This window comes from Haemaphysalis longicornis, unplaced genomic scaffold (assembly GCF_048455015.1).
Source record: "Haemaphysalis longicornis isolate Haplotype H1 unplaced genomic scaffold, Haemaphysalis longicornis Haplotype H1 scaffold_1, whole genome shotgun sequence".
Taxonomy (NCBI): Eukaryota; Metazoa; Arthropoda; class Arachnida; order Ixodida; family Ixodidae; genus Haemaphysalis; species Haemaphysalis longicornis.
In genome coordinates, this window is record NW_027526203.1 from 383,975,323 (window position 1) to 383,997,484 (window position 22,162).

Consider the following 22,162-nt stretch of genomic DNA (forward strand, 5'->3'; position numbering starts at 1 on the left):
GGTTCGCGGCACCCGCAGAAACCGAAACTGCGACTGGCCGCATTGAAAATGCCTCTAATTAAACAACCGTCGCACGCTGAAGCAAATGAGGTTTCTACAGGTGATAAGTAGGTCACTAGCTACTTATCGCAACAAAAAAAACAAGATGCGAAATTTTTGTGTCAGTGCCCCTTTAAGTATTGGTATGCATACTTGGTTGACACAAAACCCTCCGCTACATTTGGCGTAAACTACCTTGCTCCCATAGTTGCTGGTTGCTTCTCGTGTTTTGTCCGGTTGTTTGCTCTCCGTATTTTACAAATTACTTCATTTTATCGCATAATTAATAGTAAAGTTAGCTTATTTATCAATTTGCTGTCTTCTTATGCGACCTGACCGCCAGATAACATCACCGGCAGAGGTCTACGTCAACACCGTGCGCCCGAATGTTTGCGTCGATGTCTGGCGGGCTCTGACTTGGGCGTAACAAGCGTGTAGCAATGCATTCAGAGCACGCCAGAGTACGCCGGTTCCTTGCGCGCTTACGCCAGTTTACGTCGTTGCGGGAGTACGTCGGTTTTATGCGTGCATGTGGTTGGGCCTTAAAGGATGCATGTTTTATCCCTGCCCCGGCGGCAGTTTTTATTTTGGCATTTGTTAAACATTCTGGAATGGTAAATTTTTTCTGCTAGCCTGTAATATACGGTGCACTTCATAGCACAGGCATATACGCCTCGAGCTTCGCGATCGCTGCGCCGCCTGCCGCCGCTTCTCCGCGGCGTTGACGGGATTTGCGCTGCGTGGCTGATAGGGGCGCGTGCAGTGTTTTGGTTCTGTTTCGCTTCGTTTCGCCCTTTCGCGCCCTAAAAAAACTTGTTATGGTGACGTCTGTAGGCAAAGAGTACGTTTAGGTCCCTTAAAAAGCAGCTGCGTTTTCGTAGAGTACGCGATTGCCTTCAAGAGCTACCTGGGGACGCGGTTCTGCGCGCTTCGTCGCCGCTGTTACGGGCGTCGGAGACGGCCGCAGTATACCACCCCTGTCACCTCCAAAACATCAGGCACAAGTGAATTCTGCTGTCGCCTCGTTTAGACCTGATACTGGCAAAATGAGAGGTTGGCTTTTTTTTTTTGCAGCGTGGACAACGTATGCGGCTTCGTTTCGAATATGTACGTCGCAGAAAAATATGTTTCGGGGATGCGATTACCCAATCCCGGACAATAACTTATGCCTTTTATAAGAATATAAACCATGCGAAAATGTTAAGTATATTCCAAGCTTGTGCGTCGTTAAATATGTGCCCATACACGCCAAGAACCAAAGCAAGTTAATGAAACCACGGAAAAATAACTGCTGTGCAAGTGCGGAAAAGAAACATAATAGCTCTAACGGAAATGAAAAAAAAATGCAGTGCTACTTCTGACATGCTTAAGATGTTCGTCCAAACTTAAGCCAGGTAGGGTTCACTAGACCACGCGAAGTGCACTTCTATTTCGCGAGACATCGTTGGGGAGGTAGGGGAGGGGGACGCTGTGTACAAATGCGGAGCGGAATCAAGCAATGAACGTTTTAGTAATCACACACACAAATCTCGCGTTCACTTCCCTTTTGTTTTTCTACTTCAACGAACAGCTAATCGTACGGCAGACGCATTTTTGGAAGTATACAGAGGACAGGCTGTTCAACAAGCGGTGAAAGGTGTCGTTGGAAGAGTGTGGTATATGTGATAAGGCCCTCTAATTTCAGTTTCTGCTTTATTCTGCTGGCTCCCTGTGCCATATGACGATATTTCGAAGTATTAGTCGCGGACGCGGATTATATTCTAAGCCCGTCGCCACGCTGCTCGCAAAGTATATGTGTAGCAGCTATGTTTGCGGGCGCTCACCTCACGAAAAGACGACTCTGTCGTGTGCTGATCCCCGAGTATAATTATGCGGTTCCATCGTACTTTTGTTGAATATTCCCGAAATTAACACAGACTGGCTTGTAAATGGTGGTGATCAATATCTGAGGCAAACGTAACTGGCGTGCTGTCAGGTATGAGTGCTCCGTTGATTATGTAAGCGCACAAAACCGATCTAAATCGTAGTGTATAGCCGTAGCATGAGCATCTGAGGAACCGGTGGTTACGGAGAGACTGCTAGTAAATTCAGGTCATTGTAACTACAATCGGCTCCATCATACGCCGGTTCCGCGACGCTGGCCTTGTGACACACACCTAGCGCTTATACAGACCGAATATACCAAACTAAGATCGCGTCAGAAACATTTGCGCTCTCGTAAACACACCCCGTTTGCGAACAGAGTGACTGCTCCACATAAACATGGATTTCCAACGCCCGCAAACGGTAAATGTCAGTCGTGAACGTGCCGCAAAAGCAGCGGTGGCACTGGGGAGCGGGACGCGGACTCCCGCGCCTGCTTTCGAAACGGGCCGCTAGGGGGATTTCAGTGGCGCCCCTACAGGCCGCGCTCGAGGCGTATAGATTCGTAGCATCAAACGCAGCGAAATTTTTTGACAAGTCTAATTCTACAGGAAAACAAAAAGACAACACCTATTACTCAGTTTAAATTACTCCAGGCCCAGTTCATACACGAAGAGTTTATGGTCTTTTTCGCTGTCTTCAGCCATCTAATAAGCATGAAATGAGGTGGATTTTTCTCTAGACGTCCCTTCCTTTGTCCGACCTTTCACGTAACTGGATTTGCCATCACTGTGTATAATCCTGGTATAATTGTTAGTTTCTCAAGTCGCGTATAGCGGACAAATTTGTACCAGCCATATCTCATCTTACATTGACCTCGGAAGTTTATTGGGAACCACTCTAATATGTCACTGAGATACAGCCAACAAGGTCATATTTTGTGCTTTGCAGAAACAAAAATACACAAATAATGCAACATTTTTTGAGACATGTGATAAAGGGCAACTGTTATGTTAAAGCTTAAAAAAAATGCCAAGACCTTTTTTTATATTGCTTTTCAAGTTAACAGTGAAATGCCTGACTCATTGCATTTTTCGAATTGAACAATTTTCTCTACGTAAAGTAAACTTGGCATGAAGAATGACAAATTATAACAAAAAATTAAAGATGCAGAATGCAAAGATGCAAGTTAGATGCAAAATAACTGGACCCGGCATTTTGGCAATTTTCGAAAATGTCATGTTTGTGATTCTGGTTGTAAGAACTTTCTTCTGGAAGCCAAAAATAAATGTGTTAACTCACTTGAAATTATGGGAAGTCTTGACGGAAGAAATATTCTGCAGTGATAGCTGCAGTAGCTTGTGTTTTAGACTAATAGAAGTTTCGAATTTCGCGCAATTTGTCCAACACGTCTGTGACCCGAGCCGGCTTTGGGGTTTTTTCTAGAAGGGGGAAGTTTTTTTCCCCTGTCAATATAATTCAAATATCTCATACCCTCTGCACAAGCAGCTTCGTATACATAAATTTTTTATTAAAGATACAAATGTCGACTGGGCACACCTGTCCCATCTCTTATCAAAACACCCGAGACTAGTCCCTATGGGCCGGTGTGAGGGCTGGGTGAGAAAGTGGCTGGGTAATTTTCACTACTTCATTTGTTTGCCCTAATGTCTGGCCTAATTGTTTGAATTGTCTTTGAAATTGCACCACTGTTATTGTAGAACACAGTATTGGGAATATTTTTTTTTTTTATCCCGTGGCTGATGATTCAACTTATCGAACTGGTTCACGAACCGGTTCGGTACGTGATTTAGTTGAACCGGAACTGAACAGGTTCGATTCCCGGCTGCGGCGGCCACTTTTCGGGTGGAGGTGAAAAGCAAAAACGCCCGTGTGTACGAGATTTCGGCGCACGTTACAGATCCTGAGGTGGTCAAAATTAATCCGGAGCCCTCCACTACGGCGTGCCTCATCACCTGCGTTGTGTCGGCGCGTTAATCCCTTCAATCAAATCAATTATTTTTTGGGGGGTTGGGTGCAATAATATATAACTAAAAACAAGTTTTGCTGTTGGTATTCATCAGGCATTAAAAAGAGGTAAGCAGTTTATAGATATGGACATTTTGCTTTGTGCGTATAGGTTTTAATTTTTTTAGCTTTCTCCAGCTGCTAAAACAACATCCACAGGTTGCGCAGTAAATCACTTCGTGAAGTTTTTCGCTGCCCATGCTACAGCCAATGCCTTGTTTGCTTGGGGATAAAAAGGGCCTGGGAAAGTCTGCGAGTGGCCATGACGATTCAGTAACGAAGGTGGCTGCATGTGGGACTCTGGTTCAACTTAGTTGGTTCACGATCTTGAAATACATTGAACAGCGCAAACAAGCAGGAGGAAGGATTAGAAAATGTTCGTCATTGTCTTTTGTGTTTTCTAGTCCTGGTCCTGTTTTTTCCGCAGTGTTCAATTTATTTGAGGTTGCGTGGCTGTAATCAAGTGCCCAAAAGTTCTGACTAGCGTTTCATTCTGTTTCCCCCAACTAAATGATCAATGAACTTTTTGCTTGCCGTTTCACTGGCTAAATACTGTGCTGCTTTATTTTGCAGGTTGAAGGGGAGGGCAAGCTTTACTGGCTCCATGCGAAGTCTGAACAAGGGCCAATCAGTGTGCTGCTTATGGACAAGGAACCTGAAGAGAGTGGTTCATCACCAGTAAGCTGTTCTCTGTCTTCAGCAGTATGACTCGTGCACTCAAGCTGCTTGTTTTCCTGCAGGTTCGCGTGCTTGCGATTTCTGTCAAATGGTCATGCATTACTTCTTGCCTTTCTGAAGCAAGGTGTGGAAAGGACATTAAAGGTTATGTCAATGGATTGGCACACCAAAGGGAATGTAACAGTCTTGGAAAAAGCAAGTTTTATGCTGCAATATGATAGAGATGTGTGACATGGTTACCTGGATGAAACGGGCTTTTTATTTTCCCAGAAAAAAAAAAAAAATCTGGAGTAGAAGTAATATGTACATTGAAATTGAATACATAACTGAAATGGCACCGGCCATTTTCTACCACCCATTCTCATTGCTGCATTAGGATTACGCCGGAGTGTTTGCCCATTGCAATTTATTGAGGATGCTCGGGCCTTTGCTTCAGCTTGGGTGCTGCCTGGTTCATTCCACCGAGTAATGCGAACAAGCTTGCACACCCAGTGACGACGTTGAGGTCTCGATGCTCTTTTAGGAAGCCAGAACCAACTGTGTGCTGACACCAGTGGCAGCAGAGCCAGTGCACACGCTTAGGTCATTTGTGAAAAATGTGTTTGTGGGTGAATCAACCCAGAAACACGTGAACAGGCGACAAATGGTGCTGTTTCTGGAGCTGATTTCTTGATGCTGATAGTGGACTGTATGAGAGCTTCAAACTGGCAACTTTCCTGGGAGGCTGTGACCCAACCAGGGGGCTAAAGGTTGGTGCGCTGAAGCTGGCTTGCCATTATGACCCATCAAGGGGTTGGTTTAAAGGGAGCACCGAGTGCTCGGGCTCATGGGAAACAGGACCTTTTCCCATTGGAGGTGCGCCAGCGTCTTCCACAAGAAGCATTGAATGTTCTGTGTTGCGGGGCGTATGAATCTTCATGCAGGTTCGATTGTGGCATTCTTGGCCTTACGGTTGGAATGAAGCAAGCTCACCCACTTCCCTTTAAAAACAACAGTATGTGAGCCGCATGGTCTGAAGATGTAAATATTTGAGCGTCAGCAGTGCTGTACTGCACAGCCGGTGCCCACAAAGTGGCCACATTCTCAATGTTCAGATGTGGGGCACTGACAATGGCAATGATATTTTGTGAAGGCGTTGTTGGGAGAGCATGTAGAAAGGGCTGAATCAGCACTGTATTGCATAAGAGACCCAGTGCCAGCCTTTGGCTTTGCACCGGGGCCTGGATTTGGAGTCCTTTTGCCCAGGGAAAGGCAAGCTTAAAGCAGGTACTGCAAACATTGTGGTAACAGCTGTGGCAGCACAGCCTCTCAGCTACATCCTCTGTAGGCCTGAAAGCCGCTGAAGATTCTGGTTCAAAAACCATACAGCAAGTGGTGACTAATGAATGGCTCTTGCTCTTTCACACAACTACCACGGAGTTGATGCGGGCATGCCTGGTTATCCCATTGGCCATGTTCAATAAATACAAGGACAAGTATTGTGGCTGGTGGCAAGTGATGAGGACCCATGGACAGCATCAAGGAGCGGGATTTCTTGTGAAAATAAACTTTGCCTCTTCCTTTCTCTCACATTTTTTTTTCTTCCCGTTGGTAGGGAAGTACAGGGGTGGAAGTGCTGCGCCATTTGTGCCACGCTGTGCCAATCCGCTTTGCCTGCGTTATCCTGCTCTAAAAGGCAGCATTGCTCTGACACTGCTCCCAAACGGGGCATCCAAATGTGAGGCAACAGAAATGATGTTCAATGCCAGTCGCATTGCCCTGGGGGCAGTGGGAATAATTTGTTAGGCTGTCATTCTTGACGTGGTGCGCTCAGGCGGACTCCCTAAAAAAAATAACGGTCTGGGTCACTCGTCACAGTTTCGTGGTTTCGAAGTGTTGGGGCGGTTTTACGGGACCTAAGAGTGAATGTGGGGTGCGGGCACCGTGGGAGCGGGCAATGTGCAAAATCTGCTCCTAAATGCAGCTTCACCACACTGCACGCTGCGCCGTTCTGCTTGTTTCATCAGTAGTCGTTACAGTCTTCTCGCTTATTGTCAAATGCAAAACGTAAAACAGTTTTACTTTTCTGTCGGAGGCTTTTTAAAGCTGATCGAGGTCGGACCCTCGCCATTTTATCTTATTGCGAGTGCATTTGCTATTCCAAAGCTTAGATGCTGCCATGCTGTTTCAGACAGTATAACATAACAGGCCCAGCCCTGGTACAAACAGGAGGGGAGATTCTGTTAATCTAGCAGCTATCTGCAAGTAATCAGCTCAGTAGGCGTGTGTAGCCATACAGCACTGCTTTTTCTGGGGTGCGGGGGTGGGGGGTTGGAAGCGTGTCCTTTTCCCTCCTCCTTCCTATAAAAAGCCAGCAGTTTAGGCTGAAAAATAAAGTTGCTAAACACCAGTATGTTCGCTATTTGGATAAAATCAACACAGTTGCACGCTTTTTTTTTTTTTAGAAAAATCTTGGTCAGCATTGCGGGCAGCAGGCTAGGATATATATACATATATATTTTTTTACATTTATTTTTAATTTCTGTGTAGTTTAATCTGGTTTAGGTAAAATTTCTTTTCATCTTAGTTTATTTCCCTCTTAATTTATTCCTCTCTTGGTTTTTGTTCGTCTAGAGTCCCATTAGGTGCAGAAAGAAGGTGAACCTTTAATCTTAGTTGCAAGAGCGACTATTTTGCCTATTTCTGGTCTTCTCTTAGTTGTTTCTCATGGCTGTAATGGTGTTGTAATAATAGGAATGTTAATTTTTTACTTGTTCTTTTATATCAAATTTTTTTTTAGTTATTGTTATATCAGCTGTGATGCTTTAACGTTGGGGACCTGTATTTTTCTAACTTTATGAAGAAGTGGTCGCTTTGCATTGATAGAATCTTGAGTAAAAGCCATTTCAGTTTTTGTTTTTTGTGCTTATCAGAAATGAAAAATTGATATTCGTGATATTTGACTCTATAAATCTGTTCCGAAACAAACTTCCGCTGCTCCGAAATTCACATTTTGTTGCTCCAAAGCTGCTCCAAAACATAATTAGACCTGCTCTGAGCTGCTCTGAAAGGCTGGAGCCCTCGTCCACCCGTAAAGTAGGATGCAAGAATCGTTTAAAGTGCAGTATTTGTCAGATCTCGCCACCAAAGGCCACTTTCAATTTCAAATGTTTAGGAGAAGCAACCTTGCGAATGTTGTAGAATGCGTGTTAGAAATAAGGTTTCTGAATTTGTAGGAGCACACCGGGCGACATTTTTAGCAAGTTTGTCTGACACCTAGGAGCAAATAAGGTGTATAAATAATGAAACAAGCCTTGATTGGGTCTTTTTCTGCAAAGTTCAGCCTTTTTGATATTCTCTTGCTGTGTGTTTTGTAGGGTCTGCAAAACTGGTGCTGCAAAGACTGCTTGTGCTGCTGCATTCCTTATCCCTGTATGTTCCTAAAAAACTTGACCCCTAGTGGCTGATGTCGTGTGACCAAAATCCTCTTGCAAGCAGTTGGTTGTTTGTAATGCAGTTCTACACTGCAGCTTTGTTTTTATAGCTTGGGTGTTGCAGTCTTTCTAGGTGACCGTCAGACAAACAAGCAATGATTTAGTTTTTGCAGGCCGCTGTGATGTTGAGGCCTTGAATGGCAGGCAGCAAATAGTACCCCCGAAGAGCGTGTGGATATGTGTGATGTGCTTCACACTTGTCTCACTTCAGCCGCAGGAGTTGGCTGGGGAGAAGGCGACCGATGCTGCTGGTGCGCCCAGTTCTGCTGAAGCAGCTGCATCTGCGACGACTGCTACCACCGCCCCAGCAGTGGCTGGTGCCACTGATGCGAAGGCTGGTGCTGAAGCAGCCTCTGACACGACTGCTTCCAGCACCGCAGCTGCCGAAACGACTCCTCCTGCCGCTGCCGCAGACACCACAGCCCTGGCAGGGGAAGTATCTCCGAGGCAGGTGCTTGTGAGCGATGCTCAGGATGTACAGATGGAAGAGGTTGTGTCAACCGAGGTTGCAGAGGTCGAGGTCGCTGCTGCGGCTGAAGTTGCTGAGCCCGAGGTCGCTGAGTGCGAGCCTTCCGAGGCTGTGTGTCTGGAACCGGATTCAACAGAAGACGAAAACCCCCTGCCTCCGGTCCCAATGACGCGTCGCAAGTCTCGCCAGCAGCAGCTCCCTGTGAAGCGGAAGCTGAGTGACAGCAAGGCCCCCAATGTGAGTGCCTGGCTTTGGGTGGCACCATTTTGCTGAGTTCACACACCCCTATTTGAAATCACCAGGAAAACTGACTTTCGCAATGTTTTTGGCACCAAATAAGTAAAAATCAGTGCTTGGGTCGTGCTTGCTTATGTGTGTGTGTGCTCAGGGAAGGTTCTGTTTTTGTAAGTTGCACAACAAAGAATAAGTTGATCTGTAAGGGTTAAGAATCATCACAGTGCTAAGTTGGTCTAGGAAATTGGCTGGAACAGGTCATACCTTAAACAGCTACCATCCTGGTGCTCTCTCTTTTTGCTGTTTACCGTATTTTCCAATCTATAGTATAGGTCGCACCACCCTCAAAACGACAGTTTTTCCAGAAAAAAAAAAGTATATAAGTCGCACTGGTGTACAAGACGCACTTGTTAATTAGGTAAACTCATAGCGAATCAGGTCGTTAGAAAGTGCGGCGAAAGTACATGGTTCTGGCGGCTACCGCCTATGAACGCATCCCGCGGTAAGGAGGGCTAGACACGCGCATATACCGTCCAATGTCTAGACAGAACTAACTTCTCAAAAATGGTTTATTAATACTCACAGATGGCATGTACTTGCAGACAGCGTTTAGGCAAAACCATCGAAGCTCCTTTTTCCTTCGATTTGCTAACAAATAATTCAGTAACTTCAAGTGGTAGTTCCGCCGGCGCATCGCTGTCGTCCTCTGACTCATTGATGTCTTCGTTTCCAACATCGTCACCACTCGCGGACGGGATCAGTCCGGCCTTTATGAATCCGGCTACAACTGTTTTTGTAGAAATCGAGTCCCAAGAGTCGGAGACCCATTTGGCCACCTCTCCAAATGTCGCGCGTCTCATGCGTCCTTTTTCGTAAATCAGCGCAATAAAGGTGTCATGGCGGACAGAAGTGACGCAAACGGCAGCGGCCGGAAAATCGAAACTTATCAGCAAGCTGTCATTTTAAAAATTAGCAGCACATTTACCTCCTTCAGAATAACTCTCTGTAATAATTTATCAGCTGCATTTTGTTTTTGCAACCTAGTTTGATGTCACTTTGAATTTATTCTTAACTGTAGTTACGGCATGTGGCAAAAGGTGGCGCGCGGTTGTCGCAGGTCATTATCATTGTTTTTGACTAGAAAAAGCTGAATATTCTTTGGTTGAACGTACCGAAGCGACATATGGGCTATGAGAAACACCGTAGCGGTGGGCTTTGGATTCATTTAGACCATAGAGCTGTGTCTCGTAACGTGCGCTGACCACGCGTGGCCGCCGTGAACCGGACTTATTCCATGCATAAGTCGCACCGGTGGATAAGATGCACCAACGAAAATTTCAGAAAAAAAAACATGACTTATACACCGGAAAATGTGGTACTTGTTTGAAAAATCCTAGCAATAAATTGCGTGCCTTCTGTACTTAGCTTCAGATTTAGCTAATAGGAATAATGTTAACAGATCTGTCCCGGCTGTTCTAAACTTGGAGAAGGTCCCCTTATTGGGTTTTATGGAACAACTATATTTTGCAACTGCTAAAAAAAGACTTGTACACAGCATTCAATTATTAATCATGCATGCTCAGAGTATTTTTTAGCAGTCTGCCAACAGGTGTGTCTGTTAACATGTAATAGTCTAGAAATCCAGTTGAACCTCGTTATAAGAGACATGGATGTAAGAGACAAATGGGTATAAGAGACACTATTCACCCACATGGTTGGCTGCCCTATCTTTCCCATTAAATTGACCTCTTTTATAATAGACATCGGATGTAGAAAATTGGTTATAATGAACTTTAATCGATAATCTCGCTTGTAACAGACATTTTAACTTCAGATGCAGTGCCACTAGTCACTAATTGCAGTTGCTTCCATTGTGGAAACACAGGTGGACGACAGACGCCTGCAGTCGCTATTTATTATAACTTCAGCAAACACACAGTAATTCAGTCAGCTATGAAATGACAATGAGAAGCCCGGCCAATGGAAATGCAACTTACAGTAGTGGTTGAAGCTTACTGCCATCCATTGGAGCGCGACCGCACATGCAGGCTCTCCCACTCGCGTAGCTCCCAATCAAGAAGCATCGCAGGTGTTGAGTCCTGCAAGCGTAATGAATAGCCTGAGTGCACAGCGGAAGAAGCTGTGCACTCTGGCTATTCATCACGCTCGTGAACTCAACATCTACGATTCATCTTCCACAAACAGTGAAAGGAAAAAAAAGCTTGTAGAATTGGTTGTAAAAAACAGTGTAAATACAGTCATGAAGCAAACAAAGATTCAGAACTGCTTCATAAATTCTGGGGGCTAAACATAAATTAGAATGAATCTTTTTCAACGTACTGTAGCATTCTTTTTAGCTTATTTTAGTCATACGGGGATCACATTGAACTAGGGTCTGATTAGTAAGTGAAAACATGGTTCCCTGCTTATAAGAGACATCTCATATAAGAGACAGAAACTGCTCCCCGGTACGTGTCTCTTATAAAGGGGTTCAACTGTACTCAACACGACAGAAAAATGAAAGTGGGGGCTGGCAAAAAACACCTACATAAATTAAAAATGGCACAGGCGGATAACGGAATTTCAGTGTGTGTTTGCTAGCTCTGCTACCTGCAAAGAAAACTTCCTTGACTCAGCAATGTTTTTCTCCTTGCTGCTCAGACCAAGGAAATGATAACCCTGTGTTTTTAATTTTTTTCTTTCTCTCCCTGTTATCTAACATCATGACATTTGTTAAGATGACATTTGGAAAAATGTGAAAGCGAACAAGCAGTCTTTCTCATGTCCAGGGGTGAGACAGCTGCGCATATTGCGCAGTTTTGATACAAATTGGTTTTCCTGCGCCAGGCTGCTCCAAAAGCTTGAAAATTATAAAAATTGCGCCAAACTGCTCCAAAACAGACTGAGAGCCAAGGATTTTAACGCTCCCGTGAGTTTCAGTGGGGGAAAATGCTTACTGATGGCATAATTTTTCAGCCCAACCAAGGCGATGCTGTATATGGGGGTGTCTGCTTATACATTAAGTCGTTTGATCTGTTGCGGAACTGCGACTCGAAAGACGGGAGTTCATCAAAAACAACGTGGTGCCTGCGAATTCGTCGTCTTTCGGCCTTGAATGTGAAACGCGGTGCGTGCTTGAAGTGAAATTTTGGACTAATTGCGGTGTTATAAAACGCCGAGTTATTGCTGCCTTTGACAGTGAGCTTGCGAGCGGCGGGAATGGGACGATCGACACTGCAGAAGTGGCGGTGCAGGCCACATCGCCGCTGTCCGATAGCGGGACGGGCTATTATTCGCACAATAGTGATAATGGTTCATCTATCTGAAGTAAAATTTAATGCCAAGAGGGAGGTGGCTAAAGATAGCAACGTTACTTAAATTACGATCGTAGTGAACGTGCACCTTGGGGATTGAAATGGGAAGGCTGGTGGTGTGCGACTACTTTCACCTCGCTTTGCGCAACTTTTGCCGTGGCTCTACACTTGTGCGTAACGCCCATTCTGGGATTACAAAAAGAATAATTTCGGCATTCACATGATAAAAAAAATGCCTTAAAGTTGCTTAGTTTTTCAATTTCATATTCTCAATGGCGCTCCACACTATGCATAAAGCCTAAGAATTTAAAAATGGTTTGTAAAACGGTAGTGCAGTTCGTACCTTGTGATACTCTGCAAGAAAAAAACTTTATTGAAAGGCTGTTTCAGTGTTATGTATGTTCAAAACCAATTAAAAAGTGCAGATTTACCCCCTGAGTTGCCAAAAATTTGATTTTTTTAGTCTCCTAAGGTGACATAATAACTGTAGTTCTTCTGCTCCAAAATCAAGATTTCGCTGCTCCAAAAACTGCTCCCAAATATGATTCAGCTGTCTCACCCCTGCATGTCTAAAAGGGGACCGACAGCAACAATTTTCACAACCTTTTTCGGTTGTTGCACCATTTGTGAAAGTTGCAAATGTGGAATTATGGGGCTGTAAAGCTTTTTCGTACTGGTAGAAAAATTTGTGGCATCTAACCACGTGTAATACCTAAACAACCTGTGCAGAAATTTATCCGTCTTGCTGGGGGATGTGTACTGGCATCAGATATTTAGTGCCTGCGCATGCCCAAGTTGCTTGCTCTTTGCATCATTTTATTGATATGTACGTTTCTTTCTTCCTTTATTATTTTTTGCATGCTCTTGTTTTTCTGTCAGGCAGGTTTATTGTACGCTATCTAAAGTACTACAAAGTATGGACTAGAGAGACAAGTGGGATGGGTGCTTGCCCATTTTTTTGTCTCTCACGTCCATCATTTCATAGTGCTCTTCTGTTTTCTCAGTATTGTGAACCAACTCTCCAAAAAGCACATTTCATGGTGTGGTGTACGGCTGATTCCTCTGCATGCTTGTTCCTCCCTTGAAATTGTGCTGTAGCTGTGCAGCAAGTAGCCTGTGCGTTTTTGTACGATGCTGTTGTGTCTTTATGGTCACTTCTGTGCCAATTCCTTTGGGGGATAGATTGGTAGTCATAAAAGCAATCTCAAAACGCAGCTAGTTGCCACTAATGTGAAGCATTTTTCGTGTGTGAAAGTAGCTTTCCCTCTGTCGTGTGATGCAGGGTGACATCCGGAAGCCCAAGGAAGCCCTTATGGAGGCGCCTGTGACCCGCATGACAACTCGCAACTCGCCCCGAAAGATCCAGCGGAGTGCCAGTCCCCAGCCGAGTACGTTGATCACACGTAGCCAAAAGGCCGCAGCCAAGGTTGCAGAGGCATCAGACAGGGCACACCTTTCCCCCAGTGAGTTTCGTTGTACTCTTTATTGTCAAGTTGTCTCTCGCACCTAAGGCATTTCTTCGAAAGCTTGAGGGGGCCCTGAGAATTTCGCTCAGTTGGCAAACGTGTGTTTTCACATTTTGTTGGTGGTAGGGGTGTGCGAATACTCGAACATTTGAATACGAATCGAATAGTACTTCCGCGAATAATTCAATTCGCGAATCGAATATGTACTAATTCGATTTCTGAACGTTCCTTGGCTTTGCAAAAGCGAGAAACGTCGGCGCACGCTAATGCACTGCTGCTACACCGTCTGCTCGGCAAGTTTCATCCAAATCGCGCTTTCGATGAGCTCACCTTGCAGAGGCCGTAAATTTTATCCCAGTGCATGGAGTAAACTGCGATTGCTTCGATAAAATCATTTTTTCGAGCCGTCGACTCTGGCCGCCAGTTTGAATTCTGCGACCGGAGGTTTACATGTTAGGGCAGCTTCCGGTAAAGACCGCTGCCGTTTTGACAGCGCTTTCGTTAATTTAAAATCGAAAGCAGTTTTGGCTGTTTTTAATGCAGTTGGTGTAGGGTTACTGCGTGTTTACTTGTTTTTTAGACCAGACGGTGACTAGTGCGAGCTTTCCTTCCGCTGCGTATTATTCACGCTTCACACTGCCCATCTGCTTCCGAAGTGCCTCATCGCAGTCCGTGATTGTGGTTGGGCTGTGTTTTCGCGTCCTTTTGTTCGTGCCTGCAAAGTGCTTGCTTCTGAGTTAGGAGGCGCTGTATTGGCTGCGAGGGCTACCACTGGCGAGGCTGGCGCTGCGATCGTTTTTACGTCACTTGTAGGATCCCCGTTCCTACCTTGGTGCGTAGTTGGCTTGCAGCATGTGACAGTTCGTTTAGGACGCGCTTTGTAAGTGTATTTTGGTGTTAATTTTCGGCATTAGAAGTTAATCTCAGAAAAGTCCCCCACTACTCTAATAAATCAAATCACCACAATGTGTTTCTCCCTGTACAGAACCTCGCCTTCTGTGAGTAGTCGTGAGTTCTCGAAGTTGATGTGAGAGAAATGCAGGCTCACTGTAAACAGACCAAAGCCCACGTTACAGTCATAAATTCCCACGGTGAGGACCTAATAACAAGTAAACATTGGCGTTCTAAGCCCACTCGAAGGCATCAAAAATGCATGCACACGCACACACACACATGCACAGAGAGAGAAAGAGAGAGAGAGAGCAAAGAATTCGACGTAACGTCTGCAGAGCACATGTTGATACACTGCTACACACGTTGCTGCATGCATGCATCCTGGGGCAGGAAATCTGAAATCGCTCAACACCAAAACGTTGACCGTGGCAACGAATTTGGGGCACGATAATACTGTCGCGGTAGAAACAATTTAGTTATGGTAGCATGCTTTTGTGCAGTGTCACAATCGAGCTGGCTGTTTCGTTATCTTTTTTTTTTGTTACATTTAGTAGTTTGACTGAGCAAATTGTTATTTCGGCAGGAAAAAGAAAACATTTCCTTAAACTCCTGAAAAAAAGTCTCGCTCTTGCAGTAAAGAAAAGGTTAAAAAACTAGTACAGCACACTTTGTTTAAAGTTTCGCTCATAAGGCAAAGCACATCATGCGTATTTAAAAAAAAGGCTGCTTTTTTTTTTTTTTTTTTCTCTCCACTGCACTTGAAGTGTTGGTACAGTGCAACTTTGTGCAATTACTGCTCGACGCTCTACACCAATAGCTACAAATGCAACACTTTCTTTGGGCTGCAGTGCTGATTATAAAAGCTTGGACCTAACCTGTTGTGAACATTCCTTAGCAGAGAAAGTGAACATTTCTTGATTGACACTCGTGCAGCCAGCTCCACCTAGACCTAAAAGTAGACACAATTAGCTGATGAGTAGCGACTGCTCTCTATTTGGGCCAGGAAAAGCAAGCCAGATTAATTGGCAGCCATTTCGCTTGCTTTTTCTTGTGGCTTGATGAATGAAATGTTGGTTTATTTTAATTCCTTATTCTTGAGTTAGCGTAATAGGAAAGGATATTTTCTTTGATTTTATTTTTGTATTGCTTAACTTAAATTGATGTGGTGAATCTGCTCTTTAATTGCACTTTCTTATATTCTATACAGCAGTGCCAGTTGCAGCCATATTGCAGCCATGCACAGTTGGAGACCGTACCAAACAGAGATTATTTTAAGCCTGAATGTTAGGCAACCTGCTAGGTTTGTTGGCCACTGAAGCAGCTGTTTTTAACACTGATAGTGTAACCCACTTCAGCGTCGTTCACAATGCAAAATAATTCCTGCCACAGAAAAAGAAGTGTGTTTTACTGAATTATCTTGGTGTGTTGTTGTAGCAGTAAAATTAATGTTTCTTCAGTTTCAGGAAATACTGGTTGTGGTACTCCACCTTCGGGTGGCTCTGATCCTCCAAAGGATTTGACCACAGAAGAGCTTCTTGACCTGAGAGGTATGGTTTGCTTTGACTAATCACATGTTATTCACCTACTTTCTTTTAGTCAGGAAGAAATCTGAAAATGAGGCAGCCGCTGCATTTATTGCTACGATGTACAGGCTCCCAAATTTTTAATAATGTCACGGGAGCGACAACTGATCGGCATGTCAGCGCCTTATCGTGGTGTACACGGCAAAATAGGTGAGAGTACGTGCACCTGCATAAAGACCTCTCGTGTGTGAGCATCGTCTGCTAGGCTGTTTCGTTGAGAGTTATACACCTCCTGGCATGACATCTGCATGACTTTGTTTAAAAGAAACCGGGGTTACATGAAGCACGTGCGCATCACCAGTGCTGATTTTTCTCGCGTACCACTTGCCCGGCACGTTCGTCAGGAATGTTTAGCTATATGTGGCAGCTAGTGAAATGGCTTTCGCAGTTAAGAAAAGCAGAGGCTGTGTTGGTTTAAAAAGAACAGCGTAGCAGACAACAATCATACAGCAGGTAGTTTTATGCGCGTGCGCGTACTCTCGCCTGTTTCGCCGCTGGACACCGTGATAAGGCGCTAACATGCTCATCAGTCGTCGCTCGCGCGATATTAGTAAACATTTCGGAGGCTGTACTTGCAAAAGTGTGCTCTCTGTAAGTAATACATGAGCAATACTCCAAAGTAATACTCTCCATAAACAATGCTCCAAAGCCTGCTGATTTGTAGCCAAGAGTGTTCACAGAATTGTGTTGGGCCTGGAACCCACAACTAAATTGGAGGATCTTACCAGTTTTGTGGGCCCTGCACATCGGTGCTCTTGTGCCTTGTTTATCTGTATAATGAGTCAGCATTGATTTTTTCCAAGAAACAAATGCAGTAAAACCTCGTCACAAGAGACACCCAAGGGAACCAAAAAACACGTCTCGTGTAGCCAAGGTCTCTTGTATGCAATGTTGCTAACATGGCGAACATAGGAAAACCAACCAAACCGCCTTCATTCGAATATCTCTTATAACCAAGTGTCTCTTGTAACGAGGTTCTACTGTATCGTTCTGTTTATTGTGTGAAATAAGTTTTCTCCCCTCCTTCCTCCTTGTACATTCCCCCATTAATTACGCAATTCAGAACCAAAATGTTCGCTGTACTGGGAATTCAACCATGCATTTTAGAATCTACTGAAAATCAGGAGTGTAGTTCTTGTACTCAGTCTGGAAGCAAGGTTTTGCCATATATATATATATATATATATATATATATATATATATATATATATATATATATATATATATATATATATATATATATATACAGTAAAAGCTCGTTAATTTGGATTTCTAAGGACCGGAAAAAATGTCCGAATTAACCGAATGTCCGTATTATCGAATGGTCAAAATAAACACAATAAATGCAAGTTTTTTTTCTACATACCTTTATTTTACGAAGTAATCGCGTATGCTTGTCTGCTTTCGAGCAGAAATTCGCGCGGACACAATTTTTCTGAGCCCTTCAAGGTGCTCAGCAACGGGAACAAAGCCACAAAATGGCACCGATGGCACCGCCAAACCTACACGCGAAGAAAAGACGTTCAACCAGTCTCAAGTCAAGCCAAGTCGATAATTGATGTCCATGGCGATGCTGCGTTTGAGCTTCACTTTTGTTCCGAATTGTTCTTTTTTCGTTTTTGAGCCTCGCCAGCGGCCTGAAAGTCGCCGAATTATCCGATTTGCGGTCAAATCTGTCCGAAATAACGAGCGCCCTGTCTCATAGAGTGATGCGTATATTTACAGGGACCAGATGACGTGTCCGAATTAACCAATTTTCTGAATTAACGAGAGTCGAATTAACGCGCTTTTACTGTATATACATATACAGTAGAATCTCGTTACAACGGACTTCGCGGGACCGCGAGATTTAATTCGTTATTTTGAAATATCGCAACCATTATTTCCATGTCGGTAATGTAACACAACAAAAATTACGTACCTTTGCTGCAGGTGCGAGTGTTGATACGCAAATAACAAGCAAAAACGCTGGGCACAGTCTGATTACAATTTATTGCTTAAAGAAATCGAGGAGACACATGGAGTGGAGGGATGACTCAGAATACAGCCATAGGTCTGCTTAGATCATGGGGAGACTGGCAGAAATAACTGCATTTTGTTTTCATGTTGCGTTGTTTAATGGGTGTATGAGGTCATCGTTTTTGGTGAAACCAGACTAGTGGCACCGCTTTGTAAAAACTTGATGTTACATCATGGTACAGTTTAATAAGGTTTTGTTGCCCTAATCCTGCAGGCACCCAATGTAGGGAATTCATCCAGATTTAGATGCTTGATTCACAAAGGACCTCAACAAAGGCCCACATCCACACATTCGTGCATATAGGTCATAATGTTTGTTACACTCTGAGTGATCATCTTATTGTCTCTTTTTTTTCTAGATATGAACCTGACTGACGCCGATGAAGTTCTGGAGAACTGTAAGTGGGAAATCTTGATTTGTAGCTTAGCGAACTTGTTGCTATTATTTAAGCTCCATAAATAATTTATTTTGTTCTTTTAAGTGTGCATATTGGCACTTGAGTTTCATCTTCAATTCCTGTTTTTGCTACCTTTGTTGTGAAAGTTGAGAAGTGCTTTCACAAAGGAGGCTTTGCACATAAGGAGCACTGCATAAATTTGCTGGGCACATACCTGGAAACTCCTAGAATTTTCCGTGACTTATAATGCCTCGTGGCAATTTCTGATCCGTCACAATCTCTATGCATTTGTGACTTTTGCTTTGATATGATACTGGCCTCGCTCTAATAAATAATTAGCAATCTCAGCTTTAGAACATAATGTGAGTTTATGTGTAGCTTTTTATTATCAATGTTACTATTTAGTTGAATTTGGGAGCGAGGAGCCAGAAGTGAAACTCAATTCTTGAGATTTAGATAACCGAGAGGTTTCAGAAACGTAGGATTTGTAGAAAATGTGACCAGCTACACTCCACCACACTTGACAGCAAATTACTATTGTCCAATGTCTCCAGAATGACAACTTTTTTTTTTCTTTTTTTTTTTGACGGGTCACTGCAACAAGGTTCTTCATTGAACTTAGTATAGTAGTGTAGTTAAAGCCTGCAGTGGTAGACTGTATAAGAGTGGATCTTTAGCTCGATCAGAAAATTTTTATGCAAACAGGAATAAAAGGCAGTTTATCAATTTTGTGTGTACAAAACGGTGAAAAACTTAAAAGTACCAGGAAGAGAAAACACGAGTTTGTTTTGGTCGTAAGATTTGGTGTTTTATAGGGCCCCCTAGCGTCACTAAATAAGCTACGCTTAAGAGTACCGCCACTTCGTGCGCCCGGTAGCGTCTGGGGGCCATTTTGTTTCTGGCTTGCAATGTTGCCACCTCTACCAACGAAACCGCCGCCGCCCGTTGTGACGGGCAGAGTGTGACCGGCTGCTCTAGCGTCCGCGCAGCAGAGGTGGAGGGAGAGGAGAGGCGCCGAAAAACAAAATGGCTGCGCCCATATGTAAACAAATATCACTTGGTGCCGACCGACCAATGAAAATCCTGGCGGCACATAACAATGAGAGAAACGAGTGCCGGTACTCTAAAAGCCTTTATTTAGTGACGCTAGTGCCCCCAGCGCTTGTCCGGCAGCAAACAAGGCTTTATTCACTGAGAAATTGAAACTTTTGAGCAAAAATTTCAATTCTCCCGCTAAATTGTGTTTCGGGATGTCAGCGATGACGTATCCAGGGTGGGTACTGAAAACAATCAGTAGTATGGTGACTAGGGCTGCAGCGAATTTTGTTGCCTTGTTTGCAGTTCGTCCTTCCAGATGGCACTACGATACTGCACAGGACCGCTGTGAGGAAAAATAAAAAAACATTCTAGGTATATCTGACTATTGAAAAGGGTGCTTGCACATGTCCGCCCGTTACAACGGACCCTCTTAAAGGGACCCTGCAACACTTACCATCGACTACTAGGAATGTATTTTGGGGTAAAGTCTATTGTCCCAGGAATTATGAAAATCTCGTAAGTCCTCCCGCAAGAATTATGAAAATCCGTTCACTATCACCGAAACTACACGCGATGAGAAATCGCGCATAATCGTTCCCTTTCAACTCGACCGCGGACAATGCGACGAAAGCAGCACGCTCTCTCACGGAGAGGGGGGCGGCTCGCGGCGTTTTCTTCGGCGGCCTTCGATATATCACAGGCCGGGGAGTTTTCTCCTTTTCTCCGCAACGTGGAGGGGCCTATTTCCAGTCTGGTGCCCCAAAAAAGCAGGTGTGGGTGCAAGCGCGCGCTCGGGCTGGTAGGGCATTTTTGAAGCAATAAACATTTGTTGTCGAGTGGTCCCGTAGAAAGGGAAGTATTGAGCTCATCAATAAAACTGTGCCTACAGATTCAGGCATAGAACAGGTTCGTACACAGCGCTGACGACGGCGGAAATGGGAGAAATTAGCCGCGAAGTTGACCAGTGACAGCCGATCGGTCAGCCATGGCCTCAATGACGCCATTAGGGCATGCCAGGGGTGCATAATGAGGAGAACTGAAGGGAGCGCGGTTGGTTTTTCCGAGTCTTTCAGAGTGATTTGCGCGCTCACCGCATCACGTGCACGTGTACTATTTGGCTCAGGTATTCCTGGCAGTGTAATCTAAACGTCGCGCAGGTTTACTTGCACTGCTCAAAGAGTGTTGCGGGGTCCCTTTAAAGGGACACTGAAGTGAATTTTTCAAGCTTCTGTTTTCGCTTGCATTGCGTAGACTGGCTCAAATAAACATACTTTTCGTTTATCCGGTCGACAAAGCGATATTTCTTTTATAAAACCTGAAAGAAGAAAAAACTACCATGCGTGGTCTGCGGTGGCCGCACCAACTAAGGCAGTGACGTCCAAGATTAGAAGTCAAACTAGTTTCGGTTTCGGTTCTGTGAAAACATAGTTAGCATCCAACGTTATCGTTAGCTGGGCATTCTCGATACTGAGTAATAGGTTACTGTGCTTCTGTCATGCTGTCGGCTGTAAAATGCATCAGATAATCCTGCCATCACGGCTTGGAATCGTAACAATCTCTCGCCGAGTCGTGCGCAGTGGATGGATGCCCTCCGTGCCCCCGGAGACAATCAGATGCTATGCGCTTTTCCCTCACCTTTGGTGCTTTCCTGGCTCTTGCCTGGCTCTTGCCTGTATCGTAAGAGGCGTGTTCGTGCCAGGCCAAGGGTTGGCTGACTCTCGACTGTTCTCGCAAGGAGTCTGTGCTTACGGCAACACCACGCCAACGAGAACTCAGTGTCAGTCTGCACGTGTTCTGCGAACTCGCTTGTGGAGCAATGAACATTACAGCGCCAAAATGTTGAATTCAGTATAGGAAACATTGCCAAAAAACAAATAAATCAACCTAAAAAAATGCGCTCGAATTGCAAAACTATGAACCTAATGCTCCAGACCACTCAGCCATGAACCAGCGCTGTCAGGGGCAGAAAAATAAAGTATATATGGTATAGCTTGTTTATATTTTTATTTAGTTTTAGCATTCCAAGCAGCTTAGAAGACTATTTCTTGAATACCGCTCGTGCAGTAAGCGTCCCCCAAATTACCACAGATATCTCATCTCTAGCAACTGCATTCCTTAGGCAGAAAAACAATTGAAAATGTGTGGTCGTGCTGCTGACGGTTGTGCTAATTCTCCCAGCACAAAAAGTGCTTCCCGCACCTTGGCTATACGGTGTAAATAATAGTTTCAGTTGATTTTAATTTCTTTGTATCCATATTAACTTCACCAACTCTTGTCTCGCCTGTAATTTGGCCTTATATTTTTCTACCAGCATACCAGTCAGCCAATCGTCACATGTGCACTTGCTTGGAGCTACTTGAACTTAGAGCTTAATACAGTCTACAAACTAACAAACTAGAGGCACATTCTTCCAGGCACGATTGTGTCGTGGCTTAGTTTCAACTGAGCGAATGGACTGCGATGACCTGCCAGCAGCTGGCCGACTAAACGCTGAGCCGACTGATTCTGTCAGCGACTCGGTGTGTCGGTGAGCCGTGCAGTAGTGCAGTCAAGCCAAGCTACCTCGTTTGAACGTCTTATGAAACGTCACAGGAAATCGGCAAGATGACTGCAGAGAGGAGGGCAGCACTTTCGAATTAATTATTCTACTGAATAAAGTCTTGTAA

General features: G+C 44.4%; 1 protein-coding gene across 4 annotated transcripts in view; it reads left to right on the forward strand.

Moving 5' to 3' along the window:
• Positions 1-22,162, forward strand: part of LOC144155219 (uncharacterized) — a 37,966-nt gene that overhangs the window by 9,792 nt on the left and 6,012 nt on the right. The window contains exons 4-8 of one of the 4 annotated variants that reach the window (XM_077686541.1): positions 4,504-4,608; positions 8,293-8,787; positions 13,381-13,561; positions 15,916-16,005; positions 18,420-18,458. In XM_077686541.1, the coding sequence (XP_077542667.1) occupies positions 4,504-4,608; positions 8,293-8,787; positions 13,381-13,561; positions 15,916-16,005; positions 18,420-18,458 (910 nt within the window). The remainder of the gene's footprint in view (positions 1-4,503; positions 4,609-8,292; positions 8,788-13,380; positions 13,562-15,915; positions 16,006-18,419; positions 18,459-22,162) is intronic. The other 3 variants (XM_077686542.1, XM_077686543.1, XM_077686544.1) reach the window with 3 other exon arrangements.